The 15,536-nt window shown below is 37.9% G+C and overlaps 1 protein-coding gene across 7 annotated transcripts in view; it reads right to left on the minus strand.

Moving 5' to 3' along the window:
- The window catches only part of PARG (poly(ADP-ribose) glycohydrolase), a 141,345-nt gene that overhangs the window by 1,238 nt on the left and 124,571 nt on the right, over positions 1–15,536 (minus strand). For all 7 annotated transcript variants that reach the window (XR_013994939.1, XM_081073532.1, XM_081073531.1 and 4 more), the window contains exon 17: positions 527–655. Coding sequence is in view for 6 of the 7 variants with exons in the window: in XM_081073532.1 (XP_080929658.1) it covers positions 527–655 (129 nt within the window). In the remaining variant the exon portion in view is untranslated. The remainder of the gene's footprint in view (positions 1–526; positions 656–15,536) is intronic.

The following is a 15,536-nucleotide window of genomic DNA, read 5'->3' on the forward strand; positions in this document are numbered from 1 at the left end:
CTGACCTAAAATTTAAAAAAAAAAATACCTTAAAGAAACGACTTATTAACTCCTGATTACAACAGGGTGCACATAGTACATGATCCATGCATCTTTTTGGGAGTTGGTGACAACTCTGACTCTACATTCAGCTCCCACGGTCGCAAGGCCTCTCACGTACAGCTGAAACACACCACATGAGCATGCTGGCACGTCTCAGAAATATGACTCAGTGAGGCCACTTAGGTTTGAACTTACCCTCCCACACCGTCCCTCTTGTAGCTTTCTATACACACAAAAATAAAAATGGTCATCAACTGCAGCTTCTTGGCCTTACTTTAGTCAGCTGACATGCCCTTTCAAGACTGGGGATAACACTTTCCCAGAAAGACTGCTTCTACAAATGTTGCCTCTCTAAGAATCTGTACCCCCACCCTCACAATCACACTTTCATTTTATCTTATTCACTGTGGTCCGTCCAGATGTAGCAGACGTCCCTCCTGCTAAACCCACCTAAATACCAGTGTCAAGACTCCCTCCTACTCACCGACAGTCAGTCTCCTCTCCCTAAGGAAGGTGTGCATGCTATAAATGTCTCTCATCAATTCTGAGTCCCCAAAGGTGAAATAAACCACATCTCGCTCAGCTACAGCAGCTGCCAGGATCTGGAGTAAAGCTAGCAGAGAAGAAAAAACACAACTATATTATGACACTTCCCATCAAGACATCTTTACTTCTTTCAACCACCTAAATTATAGCTCGTGTGCCACAGCTCCATCCTACATTAAAGATTTATAAACCTAACATACACATTATTAGAAACAGCAAATACAGGATGGGTATAAATCATCTAGTTGTGTGACTTTTCAGACATGTTGCTGAGAATGTCATTAAGCCACAGAATTCCCACTCATGCACCTGGATGGGAAAACAAATAAAGGAAGGACATTTAAGGTAGTCCAGTCAAGACACTAAGGTCATATTTTCTGGCTTATGTTGATCTGGAACTAAAATTTCTGTTCTTACTTGCTTGATTTAATTATTTTGTCTTATTACACAGTCGCTGGTCTTTCTTATCACAGGAGTCTTTGATTTTCCCTGACCAATGTAAGTGGGAGGTTCTAATGTTCTCATTAACCCTATCGCAAGCATCTCAAAGTGGATGAAAGCACACACTAATCCCTCCCTGCACTCACCGCACCCAATCACTGTAGCAAGCAGTGAACATTATCGCAAACACTGGATGGTAACCTGGTGTGCTGGAATGGCAAAATCATTGAGAATCACTGTCCCCAGAAATCAGTTACAAATCACTGAGCCTCAAGTATGTTTCCAAAAATTAAGTTCTTTTATAATCTTCATCTCAACAGACAAAATTTATTTTAAATAACAACAAAACTGAACATAGGTACAATAAATGGCCTTTTGCTAGTTATATATCTTTTTCTTTCAGAAAAGGGGAAGAGGGAATCAAACTAAAATAGGATAGGTTTTATACAGTTTTGATTTTTGAGAGGATGTTAATATTCTACATATTCAAAAAATAAAATTAGAACAATAAGAATGGGAATGAAGAGGAACCTATACTTGAAAGCAAACTAAAACAAATGAGCCTAATTTTATTTTAAAAGAATAACATGACTACACTGAAGGGAAAGGAAAAAGCAAAGAATGAAAGAACTAATACAAGTAGCTTATGAATAAAATATTTGACTAATATACCCTCAGTCTTAGGCAAGGAGGAAAGAATTACAAACAAATCTCCAACTCTTCTTACTAGATTTGCTTACCATAGTGGTATAGGCAAAGCAATCCTGAAAATATTTTTAAATATTTTTCAGGATTGAGCAAAAGAGTAAATGTATTGATACTGTTGGGAGCTGAGGTTCTCTCTGTGGAAGACAGGACACACAAACATGGAATGGGAAAAGACAAAAAAATAACTCTGGGAGAATGGACTTGAAATGGAAGGCACTGGTGTGTACTCATATCTAAGATATGTCCATTTGTGTGTGTGTGTGTGTGTGAGAGAGAGAGAGAGAGAGAGAGAGGGGAAGGGAGGGGGAGAAAGAGAGAGAGAGAAAGGGAGAGAGAGGGGGGGAGAGAGAGAGAGACAGAGAGAGAGAGAGAGAGAGAGAGAGAGAGAGAGAGAGAGAGAGAGAGAGAAAGGGAGAGAACATTTCTTAGCTTTGTCTGTTGAAAAAGCCAAAAAACAAGACATCCCAGTAGCAATAAGCACACCCAAGTGCCCGTATCTTGGTATCTAATTCCATTTACCTAAAAGAAGCTGGATTCCATGGTTTAGACAGGATAGGTACAAGACAAGCCCAAAATATTTTACAAGAAAGTAAAAAAAATGCTCAGAATGATGGGGGAAAAATTGACGGGAGCCTGTCACAAGGATACAGGAGCCAATTTGAAGAAGCAGCTTCCATTAGCCAAATCTGGACAAGCTAAGCACTCAAATATGAAGTACAGTAATAAATTACAAACCACTGAAAAAATATGAATTCTTGAGATGACAATGATACTACATAATACATAAATAAAGGAGAGAAAGGTTGGTCTTGCCAAAGACCAACCAGTAAGTGTGGAGGGAGTGTTAGAATAAGATAATCCTCTTTTTGCAACCATCACAGTAAAGACTGGATCAGGCAAAAATCATTAAAGGATGCTAAATCTAAGGGAAATCTGATCTTAAAGTGTCTTCCCACAGACTAACTACAAGAAAACTACAAGAAAGAGAAAAAACTCAGTATCTACATAGTGGAGAAATTAGATGACACCCTGACTGGGTGATCAAAATTACCTTCACCAGTGGGGTTAGATGTCATCAAGTGCCTCTAAACACTATCACCTATGCACTGCTTGGACCAAGAATACATAACCTCAACCTAATTATGAGAAACAGCAGACGAACTGAAGGAACACTGTATTCTTCAAACATGACAATGTCGTAAGAGAGGCTATGGAATACTCCAGACTCAAAAGGAGGCTAAAAGACATGACAATTAAATGTAATGCCTGACTGTAGAATCTGTATTGGAGGGCAAAAAGCTATAAATGGTTCTATTAGGATACCTGACAAAATTGGAACATAGATGACAGAGCAGATAAAAAAATCTCAATGTATAATTATGAACTTAATAAATACAATGTGTTTATATAAGAAAATATTTTACTCTTAGGAAACACACTGAAGTATTTAGGCAAAGGAGCATAATGTATATAACCTAAGCTCAAATGGCTCAGAAAAAAATTGTACGTGTACACATTTATACATATATAGATACACATACATGTACAAGGTGTGATCAAAAAATATGGTGAATGTTTAAAAAAATCATCACAGTAAAAGATACATGCCATTAATCCCTCTCAACCCCCCCGCCCCCTTGCTTCAAACACACTTATCCCACTGTTCTTCCCACTTTCTGAAAAAATTCTGGAAGTCTTCTTTTGTGAGTGTCTTTAGTTGTGCTGTTGTGGCTGCATCGATGCCCTGAATCAATTCAAAACATTCACTTTTCATGGTCATTTTGACTTTGAGAAAGAGCCAGGAAGTCACACGGTGCCAGATCCAGTGAATAAGGTGGATGAGGACACTCTGTAATGTTCTTATTTGACAGAAATTGCTGTATCAGAAGTAATATGTGACATGAGCATTGTCATGATGGAGGATGAACTAAAGACACCCACGAAAGAGGACTTGCAGAAGTGCTTCAGAAAGGGCAAGAATGATGGGAAAAGTGTGTTTGAAGCAAGGGAGAGTATTTTGAGGGGGATTAATGGCAATGTGTCTTTTACTATAATAAAATTTTAAAATTTAAACATTCACCATTTTTTATCATACCTCATATATATACATATACAGATGTTAATTTCACTTTTTGTAACTATTATAAATTTGAAATTATTTGTAAATAAAAAGTTTTAAAAATTATGTAGGAAGGAAAAATATTTTTAAATTGAACTAGTAAATTTGACATAGTTGAGTATCCCCAGATTTTAGAAGGTATCTAAGACACTGTACTACATGTGAGATTCTAAAATACCAAAGTTTTTCCTAATTTCCAAACTACTATTTATTGGGTATCCACAACACGTGAAGTACCATGACAAGGCCTCATTAGTTTCAGAGTATTGGAAGTAATTAATCTCAAAATACAGATGTTTTAATTAAAACTGCTCAACCAACTTACACAGACATTAAAGCTTCAGTACACTCAATTTCAAAAGGTTCCAAATTAACCTCAACTACACGTAAAAATGGAAACTAATAAATCGTCATCTTCCTCTACCAAGAGGTATCATTTCTTATCTTTTAGTTTGAATGAAAATTTGGCTTTAAGTATTTCCTATTTAAAAAAAGAGGAGACCCAAAGAAATGTCCTTTTAGTCCTATTTCCTTCTTACATATAGAAATACTAGATAAGTGGTCGGTCATTTGCCATATATGAAAACGAAATATTAATAAAAACACTTAAAATTTATCTCCCTATAGAATTTATTTTTAAAATGCTTCACAGGCCATTTTGTCCCTGTGGATAGGCTCTTATTGTGAAGCTTGACAGAGCTACAAAAAAAAGGCTGGATCCTAATGAGAGAGACCAATTCATGTCACATTCTTGATTTCACATCTGTTTCTGTTTGGGTTCACAATGATACAGCCCGTGTTAGACAAGCTGGGACTAAAGACCGCAGACCTCATTCAGTCCTCACCCCTCTGCTAGCCACCGAGCTCTATGACTTTAGCCAAGTCACTGAACTCTCTTTCCCACATTTCCCCAGCTATGCAATGAAGGAGTTCAATCAGAACACTAAAGACTCTTTCAGAGGGTAGGATTCCATAATCTCTTCTGCAATCTTTCTCCTTGCATTAGACTATAAATATACAAATGAAATTTTCAGAAATATAAATTAATCTTCACCCTAGATGCATCAGGAATCACTAACAAGGGATCATTTTAAACAAAACTGTCTTCAGACGTCACAATCTACATCTCCAAGACCTTTGCAAATCTAGAGAATTGTGTCTCATGATTTAAGTGAACTCTCCTGCATCACAAATCTAATAGGATGTATGGACCTACTCCAAGTATGATATAAAAACATTAAATTCTAACTTCAAGCACAACTAGGTGCCAAAATAATCACTTAAATTAACCTGCAGGGAGCCTGGTTTTAATTTTCTTTTTGGCATCAAAATTAAGCTATGAAAGAAATTCAAATAAATCTGAATAACATCAAAAAACAATTCATAGTGTCCTCTTGCAACAGATGAAGCAAACAAAAAATGAGTAAAATGATGGATATTCACATCATAGGTGTGGTTTGAGGCCATCAGCATGTAATATTAGTAACAACTGCTAACACTGAGCTCTTATATCATGCTGCTTTATAAATACAAACAAGATTTACAATGATTAACTCATTTAATCCTCGCAAAAACTGAAGAAGGTAAATAGTAGTACTATCTCTATTTTGAAAATAAGGATATATGAGGTGTGATCAACAATATGGTGAATGTTTAAATAAAAAAAAATTAATACTTGAATGCCAACTATAGTTTTATATATATATAATGTGATGGTTCAGTGTGAGGTCGGAGGGATAGTGGATGGGGGGAGGGGGGTTCACAGTATGAGGGATGTAAATGATGAACGTCTAAGTATTACCTTGTTTTGTACACCTGAAACTAATAAATAAATAAATTAATTAAAAAAAATTATTACAGTAAAAGACACATTGCCATTACTCCCACTCAAAATACTCCCCCTTATTTCAAAACACACTTATCCCATCATTCTTGCTACTTTCTGAAGCAGTTCTGGAAGTCCTCTTTCATGTCTTTAGTTGTGCTGTTGTGGCGGCCTCCATGTCCTGAATTGATTCAAAACGTTTACCTTTCATGGTCATTTTGACTTTGGGGTAGAGCCAGAGGTCACACGGTGCCAGATCTGGTGAATAAGGCGGATGAGGACACACTGTAATGTTTTCATTTGACAGAAATTGCCGTACCAGAAGCGATGTATGACATGGAGCCTTTCTGTTGTGTTCACAAAATATGGTGACTGCTATTGCCAAATAGCAGTCCAACGGAAAGGCAGGGATCTTCAATACAGAAAGCAGCGTGTCCAACCTTAGTAACAGTGTGCGACAAGTTTCAACTTGTTCAGTGTCAGTCGGGTGTGAGCTATGGTTGAGAGAAGGTGTGTTTCAAAGTGTGTCATAAATCACCTTCCATCATGACAATGCTCCGTGTCACACATCACTTCTGGTACAGCAATTTCTGTCAAATAAAAACATAACAGTACGTCCTCATCCCCCTTATTCACTGGATCTGGCACCGTGCGACTTCGGGCTCTTCCCCAAAGTCAAAATGATTCAAGACATTGAGACAGTTATGATTGCACAACTAAAGACACTCATGAAAGAGGACTTCCAGAACTTTTTCAGAAAGTGGCAAGAATGATGGGATACGTGTATTCAAAGTGAGGGGGATTACTGGCAACATGTCTTTTACTGTAATAATTTTTAAAATTTAAACATTAACCTTATTGTTTGGTCACACCTCGTACAGGCACGAAAGGGTAGGTCAATTGTCTAAGGTCACAAAGTCAGAAAGCAGTGGAGCTGACATTTGAACCCTGGCAGATCGACCTGCTATGCTGTAAAGCTGCTATGCCGTGCTCTACTCCAAGAAAACTTAGCACATGCCAGTCAGAAGAACTGCCTCACATTGTTTATTTACATTATTTAGATGCATGCTGGCAAGCAAGGCTAAAACAGTATATATTTCAAAGTACCACTGATGTCCTTCTCATGAAACCCAAGGTGTTTTGTGAGCACTCAGGTCTGATTATCCTGAAAGCTCAAGCACTGCACCAGCCCCAAAGGCTTTTAGCTCGAGCTTCCAGGCCGACTCTTACTCTCTAACTGGTCTTGACCTCTGGCGACTGCTTTTAATATTGATATCATCTGCCCCTCCCCACCCTACCCCTCACCAGATATTACTGAAGGCTCAATCCTTGGTCCTTTTATCTGCTTTAACTTCTTTCTCTCCTCAAGAATTCAACCACCATCTCCAGAATGCCAACTCCCAAATCTAGATCCAGATACGGAGTTTGTGTCAATTAAGATTAAACAGCAAGAGCATAAGGCTCCTGGGCATCAATCCTGGTTTGAACCCCAGCACTGCCACTTGATACCCTTGTGATCCCAGGCTAGTCACTTACTTCTCTATGCCTGTTATCTCACCTATAAAGATAAAAATAAAATCTACCTAATAGGCTGTTCGGAGCTAATATACTTAAGGAAGGCACTTAGTACATTTCCTGGAACATAGAATGCATTCAACATGTTCAATCATCATCATCATCATCATCATCATCATCATCTAATAAAATCATCATCATAATAAAAAGACATATTGTTTTTTGAGGAAGATAGGCCAAGTTTTAATGTTGGTTCTGACACTGACCAGCTCTCTCTTTTTGAGCAGGTTTACTAGCCTCTCTACAAACCTTTGTCTCCTCATTGTAAAAATGAGGCTATAAACTGAAGAGTAACTGTGCAAACAAAAGAAGAGAATGCAGCATTTCTTAAACCTGGCTGATCACCAGCAACTTCCAGAGTTAAAAAAAAATCCCAAAGCCACTTCCAAGATCCACCAACTCAGTGGCATCTCCAAAGTGCTCGTAACAACCATTCCACTCACTCCACTTTGAATGAACTATCATACAAGAGCCTATTCTAGGCACTATGCCCAACAGATGAGAACAATGCAGAAATGCTAAGGAAGAAATATTCTACTCCCGTGTGTAGGAGCAAGGCTGTGAGAAAAATGCAGAGTGTGGTGTGTCCTGACAGAAGGAACCAAGGAGAGGAGGAAACTGTGGTAGATAAGTTGGAATGAGCTGGTCCATAATTCTGTTCTTCTACCTCCTACCTTTTGTTGACAGTCACCCTGTTCCTACTTCTCCAACCAGACCTCCCACAAACCCCAGTGAAAGAGGGAGGCTATGCCAACCACAGAAGATGATTCTCAGCATTGTCTAGGTTCTAATCTTTTCTACAACAATGGTTTTCTTGGAGTTTACCTATCTTGACTCCAAACTAGCAAAATAACTAGCAAAAACATCATTTAAGTTTGATGTAAATGGGACATAAGGTATGAAAGAAAACGAATTTATACAAAATTTCTATACTCTCAGAAAACTTTTCATTTAATGTAAATATGCAATAAAAATCAACTGGAAATTCTCATTAGGGGATGTGTCCAGTGTTTACTGACTCCCTGGCTAAAATGATTTGGTCCAAGGTATGGGAAAATGATCTAAGTTGGTCAAATTTGAGGATTTCCATAAAATTTTTAAACTAAGGAGTCCTCCTTTCCTCTAGGGACTCAAGTACAATATTGTAAGCCTGGAACTATTTTGTCCCAGCTCTTGTCACGCAGATAACCAACAGAAATAGAAGAGAGTGAAGCCATCATCTTGAGAGAAGCAGGCAGGAGAGGAAACAAGACACAAGAGGCAGCCTCTGATCCTGGGATCCAGTCATCCCTGAGGCCTAGTCTACTCTTCCTTTCTCAGCCCCACCGGCCAATAATAACCCCCTCTCAGGCTTCAAGTGATAAGGTACATCAGTGTCTCTTGCAATTGAAAGAGTCCTAATACAGAATTTTTTTGCAGGGTGGGGGGTTGGGGGGTGGGAGAGGAAGGGAGATCTTTGTGGAATAGTTAACATTGGAGTAGAGTCTTAAAGGAACAGAAGGAATTAGCCAGATATAGAGAGACAATTTAAGAATGTGCAAAGCCATAGATTAACGAAAGGCATACGGAGGTTACTGAATAAATTTGTTAAATAGAAATTCATTGAGCACATTGTATTTGAAAGTCACTTATGGACAGTGAAGGTAGGGAATAGGGAAAGAAAAGAAAATTAACAGAACTACAATATCAAGATACCTTTTTGTGACAGTCTGGATGGACCTAGAGGGCATTATGCTAAGTGAAATAAGTCAGACTGAGAAAGACCAATACCATACGATCTCACTTACATGTGGAATCTGAAGAACAAAATAAACAAAACAGAAACAGACCCATAGAAACAGAGAACAAACTAATGGTTACCAGATGGGAGGGGTGTTGGGGAATGGGTGAGAAAGGTGAAGGGATCAAGAAGCACAAATTGGTAGTTACAAAATAGCCACTGGGATGTAAAATACAGTATAGGGAATATAGTCAATAATATTGTAAAACTTGATGGTGCCAGATGGGTGCTAGACTTATCGGGATCACTTCACAAATTATAGAAATGTCTAACAACTATGCTATCCCTGAAACTAATATAAAATAATATTGAATGTCAACCATATTAAAAAAAATAGTCACAGAGGTATACAGTACAGCATAGGGAATTAGTCAATAATATTGTAATAAGAAGTATGGGTAACAGACTTGTTGGGGTTATCAATTTGTGAGTTATATAATGTCTAATCACTACGTTGTTCTGTACACAGGAAACTGAAAAAAGGGTTGTAACAGGTGAAAAGAAATACCTTTTAATTACGGTAAAGTAGCAATGGCATAATCTTTCACAAGTCAGGTAACACACTATGGGGATATACAAAAAATAAACTCTGAAGGAAATGCAAAGAGAAATTGACAAAATGGATTGAAGATCTAAACATAATACCTGAAAAAATAAACTATACAGAAGAAAACACAGGTACTAAACTTATGGACCTTGGTTTCAAAGAGCATTTTATGAATTTGACTTCAAAGGCAAGGGAAGTAAAAGCTAAAATAAATGAATGGGACTATATCAAACTAAAAAGTTTCTGCACAAAGAAACCATCAACAAAATAAACAGGCAACCAACTGGTTGGGAGGAAATTTTTGCAAACAATACCTCCAATAAGGGGCTAATATCCAAAATATATAAGGAACTCATACAACTCGACAACAAAAAAACAAACAATCCAATTAAAAAATGGGCAGAGGACCTGAATAGACGTTTCTCCAAAGAGGTCACAGAAATGGCCAACAGACATATGAAAAGATACTCAACATCATTGAACATCAGATAAATGCAAATAAAAACCACAATTAGATATCACCTCACCCCAGTCAGAATGGCTGTCATCAACAAGACGAATAGTAACAAGTGTTGGACAGGCTGTGGAGAAAAAGGAACCCTCATACACTGTTGGTGGGAATGCAGATTGGTGCAGCCGTTATGGAAGGCAGTGTGGAGGTTCCTCAAGAAATTACGAATAAAATTACCATATGACCCAGCAATCGCTCTCCTGGGTATCTACCCAAAAAATCTGAAAACATTTATCCATAAAGACATATGTGCTCCAATGTTCATTGCAGCTTTATTTACGGTGGCCAAGACATGGAAACAACCAAGTGTCTTTCAGTAGATGAATGGATAAAGAAGTTGTGGTATATATACAAATGGAATACTATTCGGCGGTAAGAAAAGATGAAATACTGCTATTTGGGACAACATGGATGGATCTTGAGATTATTGTGCTAAATGAAATGTCAGACAGAAAAAGTCAAGAACCATATGGTTTCACTGATATATAGGATGTAAGGCTGAAAACAACAAAAGGACAAGACAAACAAATGAAAAAACAAAAACTCAGAGACACAGACAATAATTTAGTGGTTACCAGAGGGTAAGGGGGTGGGGGGTGGGTGATGAGGGTAAAGGGGATCAAATATATGGTAATGGAAGGAGAACTGACTCTGGGTGGTGAACACACGATGTGATACTATATTACAGAATTGTCCACCTGAAACCTATGTAACTTTACTAACCATTGTCACCCCAATAAAATTTAATTAAGAAAAAAAAAAAGAGAAATTGACAAAAACACTAACAAGAGCGCCACTCAATACCTTCTTCACAAAGCAAGCAAAGTTAGAAGGATATAGGGTCCTACCTAATAGGCATAGAGTCTAACAGACATAGAATAAGTTCTATACCCTCAGAGACATCTTTCAAGAGCCAACATAATATCTACAACAATTAACCATTAGGCCACAAAGAGATGCTCAAAAAACTCCAAAAAGAAATAATACTATCTGCACTCTCTGATTACAATGCAATCAAATTAGAAAAAAGAGATAAAAGAAACAATTTTTTTTTGAACCACCCATTTAGAAATGGTTTTAAATTATCTCCTGAATATCATGCCTGGTGGTAGGTACACTTAGGGCAGGAGCCACTCCACTCTCACAGTCTCTACTGAGATGAGGTGACTAAAGCTGCAAAAAACCCATAAACAAAAACTAAACAACAAAAAACACTGCTTCTATGAAAAAAGGACAAGTGATCTACAGAATCCTACCTTTCCTGAGTCTACGAGGGAGCTGAGTTTGCAGGGAACCAAAGTATGACAAGCCCCTCGAAGAAGAAATGAAACACAGAAACTATTATCTTTGAAAAAGCACAGGAGAACGAAGTGGGCACCATACAGATGGCTAAGAATAAGTCAGCTAAAACTAATAAAATTTGAAAAGCCAAATGTGGACTGGGCGTGGGGGGAGTGGGAGGAGGAGAGGAGTCATTTTGGAATAGCTAGGAGCCCCAGAAATAGGCCAGTCCACAATCACTCAAAAGCCTTCCTATGGGTGTCCACAGAGCGCTCGGAAAGGTGGGGGTCTGGCAGGACAGAGCACCCGTTTGGTAGCCCTGGTGTGTGTGCAGCACAGGTAATGGGCCGCTGCTGGTGGTGGTGGTCGGCACCAAGCCCTCCAGTTTCCCCATGCCCCTCCTTTCCTACCCTCTGGCTCCAGGGGCACTGCCTGCGGAGGCAGAATTTTGTTAGTGTCTGTTGAATAAACGAATATATGAAAAATATTCTCTTAATAGCTGTAAGCATAATACACAATGGAAGCAGTTCAAAATTAAATGGTTATAAATTGCAAAACTCAAGTACAATTAAGCACCAAGCATATTAAAAAATATTTAGCCTTATTTCTAATACTAGAACAAGTTTAAGGATTCACACATCCTCATGTTCTCCATCCATGACTTTTTTTTCTTACTATCCTCCTTTCCTTCCTTCCTTTCCTTGTTAGCACGTGATGGTTCAGAAGAGTCTTCAGGAAAGGTTTAGTAAGACAGATAAAGATGGCCAGTAGAGAAAAAGTTAATATTGGCTCGTGTTTATCTACTCTCAGAGGATTTCAGTTTTCCAACTTTGTGTCATTCATCGATACTTTGAATTGGACCATAGCCTCTAATTCTTCTTTATGCACTTGCTCTATCTCCCCAATACTGCTTCACAAGCAAACACCTCTTTCTTGGTGCTCTGTTCTCTTGGAGATTAATCTAGCATTTAAATGCCCCCTTGCTCATGTCCGCAGTGTGATCAATGAGATGGTGGGCTTATAAAGAGGAACTTATACCATCCCAATGGCTGACATTTTTTTAAAAAATTGAGATATAACTAACATAACATTATATTAGTTTTAGTTGTACAACATAATGATTTGACATTTGTATATAATGAGAAATGATCACCACAATAAGGCTAGTTAACATCCATTACCAGATGTAGTTACAAAATTATTTTTCTTGTGATGAGAACATTCAAGATCTACTGTTTTACCAACTTTCAAATATACAATAGAGTATTATTAACTATAGTCACCATGCTGTACATTACATCCCCATGACTTACTTTATAATAGGAAGTTTGTACCTTTTGACCCCCTTCACTGGTTTCGCCTACCCCCCAACCCTGAGCAACCACGACTCTGTTCCTTGTATCTATAAGTTTGGTTTTTTGTTTGCTTTTTTTACATTCCACATATAAGTGAGATCATATGGCATTTGTCTTTCTCAGTCTGACTTATTTCACTTAGCATAATTCCTTCAAGGTCCATCTATGTTGTCAGAAAAAAATTTTGATACAATTTTTTGTACAAAAACAATGTGTGGCCCGGTCCGGTAGCTCAGGCGGTTGGAGCTCCGTGCTCCTAACTCCGAAGGCTGCCGGTTCGATTCCCACATGGACCAGTGTGCTCTCAACCACAAGGCTGCCAGTTCGACTCTTCAACTCCCACAAGGGATGGTGGGGTCCGCCCCCTGTGACTAAGATTGAACACGGCACCTTGAGCTGAGCTGCCTCCCGGATGGCTCAGTTGGTTGAAGTGCGTCCTCTCAACCACAAGGTTGCAGGTTTGACTCCTGCAAGGTATGGTGGGCTGCGCCCTCTGCAAATAGCAACGGCAACTGGACCTGGAGCTGAGGCGCGCCCTCCACAACTAAGACTGAAAAGACAACAACTTGAACCTGAACGGCACCCTCCACAACTATGATTGAAAGGACAACAACTTGACTTGGAAAAAATCCTGGAAGTACATACTGTTCCCCAATAAAGTCCTGTTCCCTTCCCCAATAAAATCTTTTAAAAAACTCAAAAAACCAATGTGTGCTCACAACAGAATAATACAGATTAAAAGGAAAAGAACATCTGTATCACTCACCTGGAGACAACCATTGTTGATCTTTGTACATAAACAGATAAACACAGAGAATCTCAAATTTGGGTATGTTTTATGTTCACAGTTTAATTTTAAAAATGACTTATATTACATGTACTGTACATTTCCCCCCAACCTGGCAGATTCTGAAAACATCCTCCCATGTCGGCAGTTATATTTCTGCAATAGTTAATAATAACGCCTGGGTAGTATTTCAGTACGTACATGTACCACAACTTTCTTTTCAAAATCATGTTTAGTAAACAACCCCCACTAAAGGACATTATGACTATTTCTACTTTTTAAATGATTATTCAAGCAAATAAAGGGGAAGGTCAAAACGTCACTCTAAAGTTTAAATCTTGAAAACAGCAAAAAAAATTACATGGTGAAAATTTTTGTACTATGCTTGACAGTTACCAGAGGCTGCAAAGCTGCAGTTTGAAAGGCTTTTATGCCATAAAGAAAGAAAATGAAACAAACACACTTATAAAGCTTCCCAAGTTGTCCATCACAAATGAGCAAAGCTTATGGCAGACCTGGTTTCTGGATTGATGACCTGAGCGTACTCATTCATTTTACTTAAGAGAAAAACAGAGAAGAGCTCTGTCATAAGGTCAATAAGTCCAGAGCGAAAAACAGGTTTCCTCAAGCAAATTCAGGTGATGAAGAAATTTCACAAACTAGAAATCAGAAACTCTTTTTCTACAGGCTTTCAAAACACTGAAAATCACAACTTGCAGTCTTTGTTTTTGAATATAAAGAAAATGTGGGTGAAAGTCTTTAGAATGAAGAAATAGAGATTTTTTTTCTAAGCACGTCACAAAAATGTGAACACATAAAAATTAACTCCATATGACAACAACCCAACAGGATGAAATAAATGAAAAAAACTGAGAAAAATACCTGCAACATGTGAGTTAAATAATCAATATCTCTTAATATACAAAGAGTTATTACTAACCAATGAAAAATCGAAATGACTTCCTAAGAACTAAATGGGCAGAAGACGTGAAAAAGCAATTTTCACAAAAACAAATAAAAATGATCAATAAACATATGAAAATTATTGAACCTCAGAGAAATTAAAAAGATTGACAATCTCATCTTTGTGAGGTTGCCCATACAAAGGAGACTATAATTTGATACAGACTTTCAAAAACAATTTGTAACAAGTATCAAAATATAAAGTATATATATCCTTTGAGTCATTAATGTTACTTCTGGAATTAAACCTCAGAAAACAATTAATATGTAACATATCATTATATAGTGCAGTATTGCTTATAAGATAAAGGAAACAAACCAGTTGTCTACGAATGGAGAATCGGTGAAACAAATTATGGTATATAGGTACATACAATGGAAAGTCATGTAGCTATGGAAAAATGTCAACAGCACATCTACATTAGTTGGTGTTGAAAGCCATTCATGACACTGTAGGGTTTTCAAAATGAACAAGTTAGAGCATAGACTATATAGTGTTATTTATATCAAAACGATACATAGATTGTTACATAGAAATGTCTGAAAGGATGGTCACCACAAAGTTAACAGTGAATTCTGGTGACTTTCACGTAACGCAAAAATTTTAAAATAATAAACGTGTCATTTTTACAAAAATAAGAGACTCATAAATTATGACAGACTCCACTGTTCTATTCCCAACAAGATGGATTTTATCTCTATCTAGTTTGGCTGTCAAGGCCAGCTGGTTATTTTATGTTTGCTTTGTTTTCTTATTTTGATAACTGTAGTATAATAAAGGATTTGTCTGATGTTAGTCCTGGGTTCTAGGCAGAAGCTTCAAAAACCCTAGGAATTCCCTGAGTGTGTTTGTCGTGCTAATGCAGTGACTCCTAGTGGGCCCCTAGAGGGCTTCAGCATTGGGACTTTCAGCCACAGAGCTCCAGGGAGTGACCGGAGGGCTGGAAATTAAGTTCAGTGCTGTGGCCAATGAGCCAATCAATGATGCCTATGTATGAAGTCCCAATAAAAACTCTGGGCACCAAAGGTCAGTGGGCTTGCTGATTGGCAAATCAC

The sequence above is a fragment of the Rhinolophus hipposideros genome, assembly GCF_964194185.1.
Source record: "Rhinolophus hipposideros genome assembly, chromosome: 15".
In the NCBI taxonomy this organism is placed as follows: domain Eukaryota; kingdom Metazoa; phylum Chordata; class Mammalia; order Chiroptera; family Rhinolophidae; genus Rhinolophus; species Rhinolophus hipposideros.